Below are 17,591 nucleotides of genomic sequence, written 5' to 3' on the forward strand. Positions count from 1 at the left end.
CACAAACAGACAAGCAAAGAGTGTTAGTGATTGGCCAATTATAACTCTAATAGAGTGATCTTGAATTTTCTTTAATATTCTTTAATAGAATGAAATGTTCACAGGACATCTTAACTTAATCTCATGGTCAAATAAATATTTCAACACATTAAATTATCTTCGTTATGTCAGTTAAACACTTTAACTTACAAAATAATCATCTAAACATCTCCAAGATTTAAGATTTACATGTCACGTCAACATCTAGTGATCGCAAGATAAATATGTCACTAGGAGCAACAATAAGTTAGAAATGATAGCACATTGGCTAACAAGGAAGGAATCATTGATGATAGCAAGATACTTTAGCATAAGATAAAAAGATTTGGGAGTAATAAGCAAGGGAAATGCTTGACAGGGATCCAGAGGCTTGTTGTCTAAGTACTTTCAACAGTTTGTATTCAACTAATTTTGGAGTAATTTGATATATTAATATGCATCATATATTATGCAAAGCAGAGGGTAAAAAGTAGTAGGATCATGCAACAGCTGCCTAACAAAAGTAGTTCTTAATTTGTCTGCAATTAAAACTTATATAGCATATATATACTGGAGGAATTGGCATATAAACAAAAGACATGATCAAAAAGTTGTTTTCCAGTTCTTCTTTCGCAAGTCAGTCCGCTACCCCATTCTGCTCCTGATAACTATGCCTGAGTAGTGGTCCTCCTACTCTCTATCAATGACCTGCGTTCAAGTAAAATGGATGAATGTGTCATGTGATTTTACCACCAAACATTGTGGTAGATTAAAAGGTCCATCCATAGGGAGCGCTTCCCCCACTGTAATGAGACTAACGCAGAACAAATGCAAATTAGTTGGAGACTTGATGCAAGTACCAAGACACTGGATGGAAAACTAAAAAAAAAAAGTGGTGTGATTTTATGAATTACATAGTAGCCTCTCCATATATAGCTACTATGCAATGACAGTGAATTTAAGAAAAGTAACTGTTTCGTGGAGAAATGAATTTTTCTACATTGATCCTTACTTAAAAATTGATACCTTCAGTAGTCACTGACTTTTAGGCATGGAAACATCAGCTTCAAGTATGATTTTATCATCCACAAGATAACCTCTTCCAGGATCATGTAGTTCAGTAAAAGGTATGAATGATGTGAAACCCCAGTCGCTCTTGCTTGCATTAAACTGGTGTTTAGTATCTGCCATAAGGATCAGAATATTAAGCAAAACAGTCAGCACTTCCAATTAATCAAATCACAATACAATATGAGATAAATACAGACCACCCTCAAAGGGCGAAACCAATGAAAGTAATTACAGGTGAATAAAAGGCAAAATTCCTTTCTGATCTTATAGTGATTCGAAGAGCAGCAAGGATTCTGCATCATTTGCAAATTACTCATTACACCAAAAAGAATACAACAGTATACATAATCTGTTGGAATGAGTTGGCAGCTTTGCTGCCAATTTTGGAGTACTTGAAATTAATAGCCAAATGAAAACCTAAAACACGTGTTTAACTATTAAATGTCCAAAAACTATAATACATGGTGTATTAATTCGTTCCGTAAGGATGGAAAGAAAAACAAAAAGTACACACATAATACAATCTGAAATATGTTATCCAGATAAATCTAAAGTTGACGACTACTCTCCAAAGCAGACGATGAGGAAAATCAGAAAATCTAACATAACAAAGCCTTATTCAAACAGCTTAAAATATGCAGTTGTTAGATAATCTAAAGATTTCATCTCATCATAAATTCACGCACAAAACTAATTCCTATCATTTTTACAACAAATGAGATACTGACTTTTTCTCATTGTGAATTTGCCATGAACTTGATCGAGAACAGCTAAGCTAATCTGAGCATATCTACTCCAACCATAAGGCAATGTTGCAGCATCCGCCACATCTAAATATATTGATAAATGGTCTGCATTGTTCCCTTTTGGGAATATCAGAATCCTCCTGCAAGACAATGCACCGTATAGTACATCATTATCATATACGCATTGAATTTGTAAGCCAATCCACTAAAAAATGGGCTAATGAATATGATTACCATTTATATCCTCCTACATTAAAAGCATCAGAGTACAACTTCTTCACATTCAACCTTGAAAATTTGTCGACAGTCCATGTGAACCGGGCGGATGCCGGATCATCCACTGCCTGTCCATCAACCCTATTTGTTGTGTCTGCTGGTGCAACTTCCAAAAATAAACCACGCAAAAAATTTAAATGACTCAGGAAAAAAATACAATATCAGTCAAAAAAATCAACACCACCACAATCCCAAACTTATTGGGGTCGGTAATATGAATCCTCTACATATTTTGCTCAATTTGGCTCCATTTCATTCTAATATTGATAACTAAAACATACTACATTTCAATCAATGTAAAGATGTGCAGCAATTCACATATATTCCACAAGTGGAGTACGAAAAGTGACATCAAATAATAATAAAAGCGACTATACGTACACTATTACTTCAAAAGACCATGTGTGTAAAAGTAGGTGAGATACCTTCGATCAGCTGAGGCTTCTTAGTAGAAAAATCAGAACTAGGAACAAGCATTTTGTGCTCTTCTGGCTGCGAAAGACTAAGCTTAGTTAGAAAACTCGAACAACAAAGCTGGACAATTTTGATTAATCTTTCACACTTAAAAAAGAGAATCTAGGGAAAGTTTACACTGCAGTAACATCATACTATTAAACTCAGACATATTCATCCAAAAGAGCAATTTCTTTTGGAAACTCCACCCAGCAAAGCACCTTCCGTAAAAAAAAAAAAAGGCAAAACAGTGTAGAACTGCAAATAAGTGAATTCATAGAGAACAGAATGCATCAAATTCAGCAACTACAAATCCCAAAAATATCACAAAATTTTGAGAAACCACCGCCAAATAAAGCTACATTAACCCAAAAAAAAAAACGAGATACAGAAATAAACAGTAAAAACAATGTAAATTCACAAAGCAACACAGCCGAGAATTCAATTACTATGATATTTTTACTTTAGGTCAATTCATACCGCAATCACAGCAGAGTATATTCAGCACCTACAACTAAATAAAGATGTAATAGCCTAATAGGATAGTTAGAATCTTTTAGCATAGTTAGAGATTTCGAGTTCAAACTTAGCAAACTAAGAACCATTAGATAAAAAGTATTTTACTACCTTGGTGGGTCTACCGGGCTTGAATTTGAATTAGTCAAGTCTGTGAATTACAAATACATGTCTACACAAAAGTTGTTAAACTAATAATCTTTTCCTAATGGGTATTTGAATATCTTCATTGTATTTGTATCCAATATTATCTATTTTTTGGTCATTGGAATTAAACATTGTATTGCATGTTGGTTTTGAACAAGAAGATCGAGGTTTCTATAAAATTATGACAACTAGATTTAGGAAATGTCTTCTAAACACCCCAAGTCCTCCTTGTTCCCCAATTCTCCCTCTCTAACCTTACTCCCTTCAGTTACTCTCCTCCTATAAATGATTTTTCGGCCATTTAAGAGCTTCCACCGACCATCATCATTTCCAGCCAATTACTATTTTCGCAACCCCCCGTTCCCAGAAAAATAACCCCTCCAAACTAGCAAGGAAGTAAGCCATTCAATAGCCGGACTTCCTCTTCGAGAAACCAAATTACCATGGAGCTCTACGTTTCACAGGTGATAGTGGCTCCTGCTTCAGAAAATGCTGCAGCAATTCGTCATTTAAAAATGCTCTGACAGATCATCTCAGCATTTTTACATGTCTTCGAATCTGTCTCTTTCTCTTGACTGGGTTGCTTGTCAGGTTCGGTTGTTTAGTTAAAGTCAAAGTGAGCGAAATAGAGTACAGCAGGTGTACAGCCAAAAATAGAGACATCATCAAAATCTATTGCATACTCTAAGAAATATTATAAGAGTGTGCCAGACATACCTGGCGATTGTGCATGTACTCCAAAAATGAAGGAACCTCAGGAAAGCGAAATTGTTCACTGCATAGATTTTGAAGGGATTTCTGAAAGCAAATTATATCGCCATCTTCTAGCTGCAAAACCAGAGGAATATTGCAGAAAAAAGTTTCATTGGTGATAAATCCAGCAAAACAAACAAAAAGGAAAAAAGTATTGAAAGAAATTGAATACACCACAAAATGCATAAAAACCCCAAAATGTCAACTCACAATTGGTTGCACATACCTGGCACTCAGAAAAACTCAGCATACTGTCAATTTTTTCACACATCACACTGGGTTCAAATCTTATTTCCTGTGAATAACAAAACCTGAAAAATCACATATCATATGTTAAGAGTTAAATAACTGCTAGAAAGAGAAGAAGAAAAATAACCTCAAAGAGTTCAATTTCTTCATCAGGCGAAAAGCCAGCTAACTCCTTCAGCTTTGTTTTTATATCCAGCGGCTTGCCACTTCCTCTTACAGAAAGACGTCCAACATACCTGACAACAAAAATAAATTAAACGGAGAAAGACCAAAAAACTTCATCCACATCATGACTACTCATATATCCAGCCCCAAGCAGTTGGACTTTAACAGAACTTCAAGTTTCATAACTATTAAATAGTGAATTAACCATATTAATATGATGTTCACCAAGTCCAAGGTTTTGACCAAGTCTTCTCCTTTTTTTTGCCATGTTTTTGTATACACTCACGTTAACTACAGTGCCCATTCAATTCTCTACAATCTCTAATTTAAACCACTAGATCTAGTAGAAGTCAAAGCACCTTTACATATAATCGTGTTCTCTCAAAATAAATGAGGAAATCCCGAATTCAAACATGAAAATCACTACTTTAGTGGAAGTATTTCATTTCTCAGAAATGTTTCAAGAATCAAACTGTTGATATTGAGAAGCAAAATGTAATACCTAATCGTCTCTTTCAGAGGGTCATAAAGTTTTAAATATAGAAGGATTTCTTCCCTGGTCGTCTTCCCTGGTGGATGTAAAGGTCGCAAATCCTGCAAGAATACACAAAATAAAAAATTAGATGTAAAAAGTAAAAGTAAACAATGTAAAATAAAGCCTCACGGATAAAACATGCAACAAGTCAATCACCGAAGTGGAAGACAAGTAAGCAGGTTATGCATTACCAGGCATAATTCTACTTCCAGAAAAAGTTTGAGCTCATCATTGTTCCATTTATTTGAAACCTCTCTCAGTTCACCAACCTGAAAGCAGATCATGAAAGATAAATCAAACATTCCCATCCTTTAACAGATTGTAGAAACCATGCACTAAGAAGAAAGACAGAAAGAAAAAAATGATCACAATACCAGTCACAATTGTCACACTTCAAGAAAATTGGGCCTGAGGGGTCCCAATACCTTCAATTGGAACACGTATCCGAAGAGTGGGACGGAGGGAGTTGAAGAGGGAGGGGCGGGGGATGGACTTGTGGACCAGTAGTGGATGAACATGATCAGAAAATTGATTCTGTTCACTAGCAACTGAAGACATTTATTTTTGAAAGCAAGCAAAATTGGTGGATGTCAAGCTCATAATCAAAATTTTCAGGAAACAAAGTCAAGATTACAATAACTATTATATAACTTAGTGGATTAAAGTCCACATAGCTTTCTTGGTAATGGTGGAGTCCTGGTCAATATGTGCATACCACGACTATTCCACCGGGTATCTACTATCTCCCACCAATACCAATACAAGTACTGATTGAGTCCAGATAACTATTGTTGAAGATACAATTAATTAAATAAAAGCATGCTTTCTCTAAGAGCTTTAACATTTAGATGAGATGGTCGCATACTTTCACATAGTATCAAAGAAAGTAGAGGTCCTACGTTCAAATTTCGCTGCCAACCGTTATCAAAAAGAATTTCCATGTGTGACTCATCAAAAGGAATCAAACCCACACGTGAAGGGAATGTTGCAGACATTATTAATTAAATCAAGTATATGACTCAAATAGCTTAAACTTTTAGATGAGATGGTCACATACTTCAACAATTGTATTACTTTCTTTATTGTTGCAAACATACAAATTGATTATCCTTACGTATAGCCATTATTTTTTGTTAGTATAGATTAGGCACGTCAAGAATGAGAAATTAATGAATAAAACAGTCCCATATATCTGAAGAAGAAATAGAATAAACTCCTATCAAGGGCTTAGATGAAATAAGGAATGACTGGTAATGGAGGATGGCTTTACACCACTACAAGAGTGTAATGCTAAGATCGTTCTTTTGTTTCATCTGATGGATAAACCAAAGAGAACAAATTTTATGTGGAACACCAAACATAAAATATACAAAGAATATCACCAGTAAAGTTACAGTCATAACACAGACGAACAGCACACTGCAGAAAGATAGGCTTGTCAGACAGAACTTACTGGCTGAATTTCCTCTTGAGCTGTCAATGCACGATCAGGACGATACGTGTGGTTCTTGCGTTTTGCCCATAGCCAGTAACGTTGAAATGGAACCGGTATACCAAATGCCTTAGCAACTTCCTCCTGGAAGCAGATGTACAATCAGAAACGTACCATACTTAAGACTTACAGTGATTGACCAATGATATAAGTTTATCTCATCTCTTGAGAGCCCAAATAATTTTAAGAACCCTCACCACCTAAACACTAGAACTCCCTTTTCTCAATTTTTATGATTGTTTGTAATCTCCTCATTTTATTTACCTCTGTTAGCACTCGGAATTCGAAGTTTAATCTTTTAACTCAATATAGAACGAAAGTACAGAGTATTTACATTCCATGTTTCAATAAGTACAGAGAAGTTACATTCCATGTTTCAAGTCGTAGGGCAGAAATTTCACATGACGCCTCTTTATTAAACAAGGGCAAACTGAATTCATTCACAGCAGTACATACAATTGCTCATCAGAAAACGAAATGCAATAGAATGATAAAAGTACCTTGAATTGAGTAAATGGCATCTGTTTCTGAATATGAAAAGTACGCACTTTATCATGGTCCACAAGATCAAAATAAATCTCCTTCCCAATTTGTTCACCAAGGTCTTCATCACGAGCTACCTGAAAAATGAAATGACAAATTTCAGTTAAAAGTTTCCCAAGTATTAAGACACAAGAAGGGATAGAGACAAAAAGTTGAAAACAAACCTTGATCATTGTGTAGAGACAAGCCTCTGCTTTCTCCTTTCCCTTTTGTTCCTTTTCTTCTTGCACTTTCTTCACTCTTACCTGAAATTTGAGGTCAATAAAAGATTACTATGACTGGACAAGTATAATAAGAAACTAAATCAGCAATATTGAGTAGAAAACTACCCAAAGATGCTAGGCTACGTCCTTCTCATCCACATAGAATATAATCTTTTTTCCTTCACTTTCACATATATAAACAAGCATATACACGTCAGAATATTTTATTAGTTCAACAGTGAGTTGTTGACAAAATATGGACTACTAGAGTTTATAGACTTTCTAAAGGCCTAAGATCTTACATAATTTCAACATTTGGAAATACTACGTTGCTGATGGACACACTCAGATGCTTCATGGCACTGTTCCATTCCATGACACTGTTTATGTGGGGATGATGGATTTCTATAGTTTTACTTTGACTTCCACTACTTAAATTAGGTTTATGATTATGTTTATACAAGATGACGGTTAATTGTGTAATTTACATAAGTCTAAACTAACCTGGTTAGCTAGGCAGAGTAGGTGCTTACCTTTTAGAACTGGGTCTTGACATTCACACAGAAAATAAAAATCATTCAGTATAGAGAAATTTTAGGTCAATTTCATCATAGGGAGCTAAAATTCAGCAGCTATATAATAAGAAAATCAATATTTTCAAAACTACACCAAACACAACTACTTTAAATAAAACAGAAAACATGCAAAAGAAAGTAAAGCTGTAGAAACAAAGTGAATACACAGAAAAATATATTCAGTAATAATAGCATTTTTAAGAGAAATTCTAGGTCAACTTCATACCACAATCACAGCATACTACATTCAGTACATTTATTTTCAAAACTACACGGAGAAAAGCTACTGTCAGCAAAAAAAAAAATCTCAAAGCAGAGAGAAACTGTAAAAACAAAGTAAATACACACAATAGCACAGCTAATAAATTCAGTAATGATCTCATTTTTGGAAGAAATTTTAGGTAAATTTCACACTGTACTACCCCAAGAGAAGCTACTGTGAGCGAAAAAAATGCGCAAAGTAAAGTAGAACAAAACTGTAAACGAAAATGAAATCACAGAGAGAAAAAAAAGAGAGAAATGAAGTAGAAGAAGATGATTATTACATCCAACGGAGGAGTGAAGAGTGAGAAGTGACGTCGCCGGAGAATGGGAAACCGTAAACCGGCGGCAACTTTGTTGAGCCACTGGAGTGCTTGTGTGACGAGGAATAGAAAGTGGAAAGGTAGTGAACGAAAAGGTTTAAATTTAAATTGGGATGGTCCTTTGATTTCCCCAGGCGTTTTCTTTTAAAAAAAATCTTTTGTTAATCGCTGTGGTACAATTTTGGGAAAATTATATAAATCCCACTAATTTAAGAGTCGGTAATTATTTAGATACATTCTAATTTGTAATATTATGAATCTTGTTAGATTTTGGTGCGTTCAGATCGTCTAAATAAATGTATCTCGAATATATGAGGTCAAAATTAGGTGTAATAGAATAGCTAGAATCTTTTAGCTTAGCTAGAGATTTTGTGTTCAAACTTTGCAAATTAAGAACCATTAGATAAAGAGTATTTTACTACCTTGGTGGGTCTACCGGGCTTGAATTTGAATTAGTCGAGTCTGTGAATTTCAAATACATAACACACAGAAATTATTAAACTAATAATCATTTTTTTCATTGATATTTGAGTATCTTCATTGTATTTGTATCCAATATTATCTACTTTTTGGTCATTGGATTAAACATTGTATTGCATGTTGGTTTTGAACAAGAAGATCGAGGTTTCTATAAAATTATGACAACTAGATTTAGGAAATGTCTTCTAAACACCCCAAGTCCTCCTTGTTCCCCAATTCTCCCTCTCTAACCTTACTCCCTTCAGTTACTCTCCTCCTATAAATGATTTTTCGGCCATTTAAGAGCTTCCACCGACCATCATCATTTCCAGCCAATTACTATTTTCGCAACCCCCCGTTCCCAGAAAAATAACCCCTCCAAACTAGCAAGGAAGTAAGCCATTCAATAGCCGGACTTCCTCTTCGAGAAACCAAATTACCATGGAGCTCTACGTTTCACAGGTGATAGTGGCTCCTGCTTCAGAAAATGCTGCAGCAATTCGTCATTTAAAAATGCTCTGACAGATCATCTCAGCATTTTTACATGTCTTCGAATCTGTCTCTTTCTCTTGACTGGGTTGCTTGTCAGGTTCGGTTGTTTAGTTAAAGTCAAAGTGAGCGAAATAGAGTACAGCAGGTGTACAGCCAAAAATAGAGACATCATCAAAATCTATTGCATACTCTAAGAAATATTATAAGAGTGTGCCAGACATACCTGGCGATTGTGCATGTACTCCAAAAATGAAGGAACCTCAGGAAAGCGAAATTGTTCACTGCATAGATTTTGAAGGGATTTCTGAAAGCAAATTATATCGCCATCTTCTAGCTGCAAAACCAGAGGAATATTGCAGAAAAAAGTTTCATTGGTGATAAATCCAGCAGAACAAACAAAAAGGAAAAAAGTATTGAAAGAAATTGAATACACCACAAAATGCATAAAAACCCCAAAATGTCAACTCACAATTGGTTGCACATACCTGGCACTCAGAAAAACTCAGCATACTGTCAATTTTTTCACACATCACACTGGGTTCAAATCTTATTTCCTGTGAATAACAAAACCTGAAAAATCACATATCATATGTTAAGAGTTAAATAACTGCTAGAAAGAGAAGAAGCAAAATAACCTCAAAGAGTTCAATTTCTTCATCAGGCGAAAAGCCAGCTAACTCCTTCAGCTTTGTTTTTATATCCAGCGGCTTGCCACTTCCTCTTACAGAAAGACGTCCAACATACCTGACAACAAAAATAAATTAAACGGAGAAAGACCAAAAACCCTCATCCACATCATGACTACTCATATATCCAGCCCCAAGCAGTTGGACTTTAACAGAACTTCAAGTTTCATATCTATTAAATAGTGAATTAACCATATTAATATGATGTTCATCAAGTCCAAGGTTTTGACCAAGTCTTCTCCTTTTTTTTGCCATGTTTTTGTATACACTCATGTTAACTACAGTGCCCATTCAATTCTCTACAATCTCTAATTTAAACCACTAGATCTAGTAGAAGTCAAAGCACCTTTACATATAATCGTGTTCTCTCAAAATAAATGAGGAAATCCCGAATTCAAACATGAAAATCACTACTCTAGTGGAAGTATTTCATTTCTCAGAAATGTTTCAAGAATCAAACTGTTGATATTGAGAAGCAAAATGTAATACCTAATCGTCTCTTTCAGAGGGTCATAAAGTTTTAAAAATAGAAGGATTTCTTCCCTGGTCGTCTTCCCTGGTGGATGTAAAGGTCGCAAATCCTGCAAGAATACACAACATAAAAAATTAGATGTAAAAAGTAAAAGTAAACAATGTAAAATAAAGCCTCACGGATAAAACATGCAACAAGTCAATCACCGAAATGGAAGACAAGTAAGCAGGTTATGCATTACCAGGCATAATTCTACTTCCAGAAAAAGTTTGAGCTCATCATTGTTCCATTTATTTGAAACCTCTCTCAGTTCACCAACCTGAAAGCAGATCATGAAAGATAAATCAAACATTCCCATCCTTTGAGAGATTGTAGAAACCATGCACTATAGAAGAAAGATTGCACGACAAAAATGATCACAATACCAGTCACAATTGTCACACTTCAAGAAAATTGGGCCTGAGCGGTCCCACTACCTCCAATCGGAACACGCATCTGGAGAGTAGCCCAGAGGAAGTTGAAGAGGGGGGGGGGGATAGACTTGTGGACCAGCAATGGATGAACAAACATGATCAGAAAATTGATTCTTTTCACTAGCAACTGAAGACATTTATTTTTGAAAGCAAGCAAAATTGGTGGATGTCAAGCGCATAATCAAAATTTTCAGGAAACAAAATCAAGATTGCACCAACTATTATATAACTTAGTGGATTAAAGTCCACATAGCTTTCTTGGTAATGATGGAGTCCTGGTCAATTTGTGCATAACACGACTATTCCATTGGGTATGTACTATATCCCACCAACACAAGTACCGATCGAGTCCAGATAACTATTGTTGAAGATATAGTTTAATTAAATAAAAGTATGCTCTCTCTAACTGCTTAAACTTTTAGATGAGATGGTCGCATACTTCCACATGGTATCTAAGCAAGCAGAAGTCCAAGGCTCAAGTTTCGCCGCCAACCGTTATCAAAAAGAATTTCCATGTGTGACTCATCAAAAGGAATCAAGCCCACACGTGAAGGGAATGTTGAAGATATAACTAATTAAACGGAGAAGGGCCTAAAATGCAACTCAACTATTTGAATTGGTACAAAACTACCCTCTATCTACCTTTTGGCCCTCAAATATCCCTAACGTCAACTTTTTGGCTCAAAAATACCCTTATTTCCAACGGCCCACACTTATAAGGTGGATGGAGGGTAATATTGTACCAAATTTCATAGCTAAAAGGTATTTTAGGCCCTTCTCCGTTAAAATAATTTGAAATTACTTAATATACGAGCTCATATGATTGACCTGATTTTGGATTACATCGTTAATTAAAAATAAAAAAGGTTAGTCCTCTACTCTCTGCACTCACCCCCCCCCCCCCACTTCCTATCTCTTCCACCTTTTTCCTTCTTGGATCTTGTTCACCATTTTAAATTATAATTTTTTTCAACTAATGACAAAACAAGGAAGAAAAAAGGAGGAAAATAAAGACATTCACATAGAAATAATAAGTTTAACAAAAGATGATTTAATTAAGCAATTATGTACGTATATTGCATTTTTCTTTTGTGTGTATCGAAATTTCAAAATAAAAGAATGAAAATAACTTTTTCTCCTATTCCCACCCCAACCCCACCATGATAATAATACAAATTAAAAGAATATGAGCATGTAATTAGTTCATTTCAAATTTGAGTCCTCGATATTCTAATTAAGAATAAGAGATTAAAAAAAAGAATAAAAAGAGGGAATAACAAGATAATTGGATATTTGATAGAAAATTTTATATCAATAACAAAAAAACTTTTTTAAGATGCACAATCAGACGGAGCGAATACGGATTTTTGTTAAATTTTTAATCATGAGTTAGGGTTATAATAAATTGAGGTTTGATTTAAAATAGGGCAATAGGAAGATATCATGAAATTAATAATTTTTTTAATATTATTTTCAAGCGTATCGGGTCAAAATATGAATCATATGTGGTTTTATTATTTCTCAGACCCCACGTTGTGGGATTTCACTGGGTTGTTGTTGTTGTTGTATGTGATTTTATTATTTATTTTAGAAGGGTTTAAATTTGGATCAATCAGATTAAGTAATATAATAAATAAATATTTAATGATTTTACTTTAGGGGAGCTGTTAAAAATAAGTGCAAATATGAACCAAAGAGTTAATATCGAGCGTATTTTGGAGTCAAAAGGTTGACATCAGGGTTATTTGGAGGCTGAAAGGTGGATGGAGAATAGTTTTGTACCAATTCAAATAGTTAAGGCGCATTTTAAGCCCTTCTCCATTAATTAAATTAAGTATATGACTCAAATAGCTTAAACTTTTAGATGAGATGGTCACATACTTCAACAATTGTATTACTTTCTTTATTGTTGCAAACATACAAATTGATTATCCTTACGTATAGCCTCTATTTTTGGTAGTATAGATTAGGCACGTCAAGAATGAGAAATTAATGAATAAAACAGTCCCACATAGCTGAAGAAGAAATAGAATAAACTCCTATTAAGGGCTTAGATGATATAAGGAATGACTGGTAATGGAGGATGGCTTTACACCACTACAAGAGTATAATCCTAAGATCATTCTTTTCTTTCATCTGATGGATAGGCCAAAGAGAAAAAAAATTATGTGGAACACCAAACATAAAATATACAAAGAATATCACCAGTAAAGTTACAGTCATAACACAGACGAACAGCACACTGCAGAAAGATAGGCTTGTCAGACAGAACTTACTGGCTGAATTTCCTCTTGAGCTGTCAATGCACGATCAGGACGATACGTGTGGTTCTTGCGTTTTGCCCATAGCCAGTAACGTTGAAATGGAACCGGTATACCAAATGCCTTAGCAACTTCCTCCTGGAAGCAGATGTACAATCAGAAACGTACCATACTTAAGACTTACAGTGATTGACCAATGATATAAGTTTATCTCATCTCTTGAGAGCCCAAATAATTTTAAGAACCCTCACCACCTAAACACTAGAACTCCTTTTTCTCAATTTTTATGATTGTTTGTAATCTCCTCATTTTATTTACCTCTGTTAGCACTCGGAATTCGAAGTTTAATCTTTTAACTCAATATAGAACGAAAGTACAGAGTATTTACATTCCATGTTTCAATAAGTACAGAGAAGTTACATTCCATGTTTCAAGTCGTAGGAGCAGAAATTTTACATGACGCCTCTATATTAAACAAGAGCAAACTGAATTCATTCAAAGCAGTACATATGATTGCTCATCAGAAAACAAAATGCAATAGAATGATAAAAGTACCTTGAATTGAGTAAATGGCATCTGTTTCTGAATATGAAAAGTACGCACTTTATCATGGTCCACAAGATCAAAATAAATCTCCTTCCCAATTTGTTCACCAAGGTCTTCATCACGAGCTACCTGAAAAATGAAATGACTAATTTTAGTTAAGAGTTTCCCAAGTATAAAGACACAAGATGGGATAGAGACAAAAAGTTGAAAACAAACCTTGATCATTATGTAGAAACAAGCCTCTGCTTTCACCTCTTGCTCCTTTTCATTTTGCTCTTTCTTCACTCTTACCTGAAATTTGAAGTCAATAAAAGATTACTATGACTGGACCAGTATAATAAGAAACTAAATCAGCAATATTGAGTAGAAAACCACCCAAAGATGCTAGGCTATGTCCTTCTCATCCACTTTGAATATAATCTTTTTTTCCTTGTCAGTTTCACGTATATAAACAAGCATATACGCGTTTGACTATTTTATTATTTCAACAGTGAATTGTTGACAAAATATGGACTACTAGAATTCATCGACTTCCTGAAGGCCTAAGATCTGACATATTTGGAAATAATGCGTTGCTGATGGACACTCTCAGATGCTTCATGCCACTGTTTCATTCCATTATACTGTGTATGTGAGGATGTTGGGTTTCTGTCATTCGTTACTTTCACTTCCCCTACTTAAATTATGTTTATATAAGATGACGGTTATTTATGCAATTTACATAAGTCGAAACTTATCCGGTTAGCTAGGCATGGCAGGTGCTCATTTAGTGTTAGTCACGGCCTTTGAGAATTGGGTCTTGACATTGACACAGCAAATAAATTCATTCAGTAGCAATTTACAGAAATTTTAGGTCAATTTCATCACAGGGGACTAAATTCAGCAGCTATAAAATAAGAAAATCAATATTTTCAAAACTACACCAAACACAACTATTTAAACAAAACAAAAAATATGCAAAATAAAGTAAAGCTGTAGAAACAAAGTGAATACTTCGGTAACAATCGCATTTTTAAAAGAAATTCTGGGTCAACTTCACACATTCAGTACATTTATTTTCAATACTACACGGAGAAAATCTACTGTAAGAAAGAAAAAAAATACGCAAAGCAGAGTGAAGCTGTAAAAAACAAGGTGAATACACACAACAATAACATTTTGAAAAGAAATTTTAGGTCAAATTTCACATAGCAATCACAGCGGACTATATTCAGCATATTTATTTTTAAAACTACGCGGATAAAAGCTATTGTAAGGGAAAAAAAACCTTATACATAAACATGCTCTTTAACTTGGCCCAGCAAGCATCTATCCTTGCCAACTTTGGAACCTTTGGGTGTGCATAAACAAGCTTTTAAATTGGTATAAAGTTGAACAGATAGACACACGCGTCGTACATGACATAATATAAATAAGTTCGAGCATATCTCGCAAGAATTGTTAGTAGGATGTGTATATCTACTTATTCAGTTTTATACAAATTTAAGTGTCTATTTGTGCACACCCAAAATTAAAGGGCATAAATATCAGGTGAAGACAAGTTAAAAGGACATGATTATCACAAAAAAATACCAAAGCAGAGTGAAACTGTAAAAACAAAGTGAAAACACACAACAATCGCATTTTCAAAAGAAATTTTAGGTCAAATTTCAAACAGCAATCATACAGGAGTATAATATTGAGCACATTTATTTTCGAAACTACACCCAAAAAAGCTACTGTCAGCAAAAAAAAATACGCAAAGCAGAGAGAAACTGCAAAAACAAAGTGAATACACACAGCTGCACAACTAATAAATTCAGTAATGATCTCATTTATAGAAGAAATTTTAGGTGAATTTCACATCGCAATCACATCGAACTACATTCAACACATTTATTTTCAAAACTTCACTGAGAAAAGCTACTGTAATAAAAAAAAATATACGCAAAACAACGTAAATACACACAACAATCGCATTTTTTTCAGAGAAATTTTACGTGAACTTCACATCGGACAATATTCAGCGCATTTTAAAACCAAAACTACACCGAAAGAAGCTACTGTAAGCAAAAATAAATAAAAATACGCCTAGTAAAGTAAAGCAAAACTGTAAACGAAGATAAAATCACAGAGAAAAAACTAGAGAGAGATGAAGAAGAAGATTATTACATCCATTGGAGGAGTGAGGATTGTCGTCGCCGGAGAACGGGAGACCGTAAAACAGGTGCGGCAACTTTGTTGAGCTGGAGTGCTTTGTGACAAGGAAAAGGAAGTGGAAAAGGTACTGAAAGAAAAAGGCCCTTTCATTTTCCGTCGCTTTTTCTTTTTAAAATTTCTTTTTTTGCGTGGGATTGATTTTATTGATGTTCAATATTTATATTAAATTTTAATTAATTTGAATTTGTATTGCTTGAAAACATCTTAATGTAAATTAAGACTGCATGTAATAAATCTTTGTGATCGGACCTTCTTCAAACCTTGCGCATAGCAGAAGTTTTAGTACACTTCACTGCTTTTTTTTGAATTTGTGTTGGGCGCTACCTATCAAAAAGATTAATATATTTATTGGGGAGCTTTTATCCTTCATATTCAAATGGAGTCAAATTTATTGGTAATAATCTTGCTATGTCCTATTCAATTATACCTTGCCACTAAAAATAGCTTAAAAATACATTTTTTACTAATTATTTCTCTAAAACAAGAAAAATATGATTCAATTTTCCTCCTAAGCTATTCGAAATAAGATAATTTACTGTTCATGTGAAGTTCGGGATAAATATTATTAATTGTAAGGACTTGAACAGTAACTTATACTTCTATTGAAGATTATAACTTTAACTATTTTAAATAATACTAATTTTTATATCATGTCAATTTTATGTTTTATATAAAGTTGAATTATCTGCATTAATTTCTTAACTGAATATTTATTTTACTGTTTTGTTTCAAACTTTCAATACAATTATACTGAAATGTGGGATGATTTAAATTTATGGTAAGTAATATAATAAGGTATGATTATATTTGATTTATTTTATCATATCATTATTGGTTGTTTGGTTGAGAGCAATTTTTATTTTTCCATCTCAATTTTATATCATAGAAGAGTAAGAAATTAACACCATTTTTTTCTGGTCCTCGTTAATCTTTAGACATTGCATGAGATCACATTTGTCCTTCTTTTGAATAGGAACAAGTTGAATAATTGTTTTTGTTAAATCTCTTTAGAACTCTTTTGATCTAGTTTTTTCAAGATAGTCCCAATAATTCTCGTAATCTATTATAGAATGTTTTATCTCTATTGGTGTTATTATAATTTTTAATATTAGAAGTTGAAATATTAAGTGTATAATATTAATCATGAGACATAATGTGGAGGAAATAATATTATTACTCTTTGTAACTCATATAAGCACAGTGACATATTTTCTCTTGTTATCTCGTGTTAAAAATCTGTTTGAATTGACTTTTGGCTGATGACTTATAAGCCCAAAGTCATAAGTTATAATTTATAATTTATGACTTTTAGCTTATTTTTTGTTATTTTGACTTAAAAATAAGTGCTTATGAATATTTTTTTAACTTTACTTAAACACTTCAAAACTACTTAAAAGTTATTTTGATTTAAAAACACCTGAAATAAGGCAATCCAAACGGACACTAATTGTCCCATTGAGCCTAAAATGACTATTCACATTCTCGACATTTATTTGTGGAAGAAATTCTACATCCATATAAAGGATGTTTTCTTCCTTGTGTTGTAATAGATGTAAGATACGAGAAGTACTATATTGATTTTATATTTGAGGTTAGTGTAGTGAAAAAGAGAATTGTGTCAAAGAAAAAATTATGTTGAAGAAAGGTGTTCTAATGGTAGAATTTTGGACTTTTCAA

The 17,591-nt window shown here is 33.8% G+C and overlaps 1 protein-coding gene across 3 annotated transcripts; it reads right to left on the reverse strand.

Moving 5' to 3' along the window:
- Positions 1-373: 373 nt before the first annotated feature.
- Positions 374-16,022, reverse strand: LOC129881067 (ubiquitin C-terminal hydrolase 12-like). Of its 3 annotated transcripts, none has more exons than XM_055955396.1 (22): positions 15,867-16,022; positions 13,932-14,006; positions 13,725-13,844; positions 13,185-13,307; positions 10,677-10,754; positions 10,453-10,544; positions 9,913-10,021; positions 9,763-9,831; positions 9,501-9,611; positions 7,129-7,179; positions 6,922-7,041; positions 6,383-6,505; positions 5,121-5,198; positions 4,897-4,988; positions 4,357-4,465; positions 4,207-4,275; positions 3,945-4,055; positions 2,537-2,603; positions 2,070-2,217; positions 1,818-1,975; positions 1,045-1,202; positions 374-726 (listed from the first exon to the last, which is right to left on the reverse strand). In XM_055955396.1, exons 1-21 carry the CDS (start codon positions 16,002-16,004, stop codon positions 1,054-1,056), a joined length of 2,190 nt encoding a protein of 729 aa, XP_055811371.1. In that variant the 5' UTR covers positions 16,005-16,022; the 3' UTR covers positions 374-726; positions 1,045-1,053. The 3 variants fall into 3 exon arrangements, with proteins under 3 accessions (XP_055811371.1, XP_055811370.1, XP_055811372.1); XM_055955395.1 differs by having other exon boundaries at positions 7,129-7,209; XM_055955397.1 differs by lacking the exons at positions 1,045-1,202; positions 1,818-1,975; positions 2,070-2,217; positions 2,537-2,603 and having other exon boundaries at positions 7,129-7,209.
- Positions 16,023-17,591: the final 1,569 nt, after the last annotated feature.

Source organism: Solanum dulcamara, chromosome 2 (genome assembly GCF_947179165.1).
Source record: "Solanum dulcamara chromosome 2, daSolDulc1.2, whole genome shotgun sequence".
Lineage (NCBI taxonomy): Eukaryota > Viridiplantae > Streptophyta > Magnoliopsida > Solanales > Solanaceae > Solanum > Solanum dulcamara.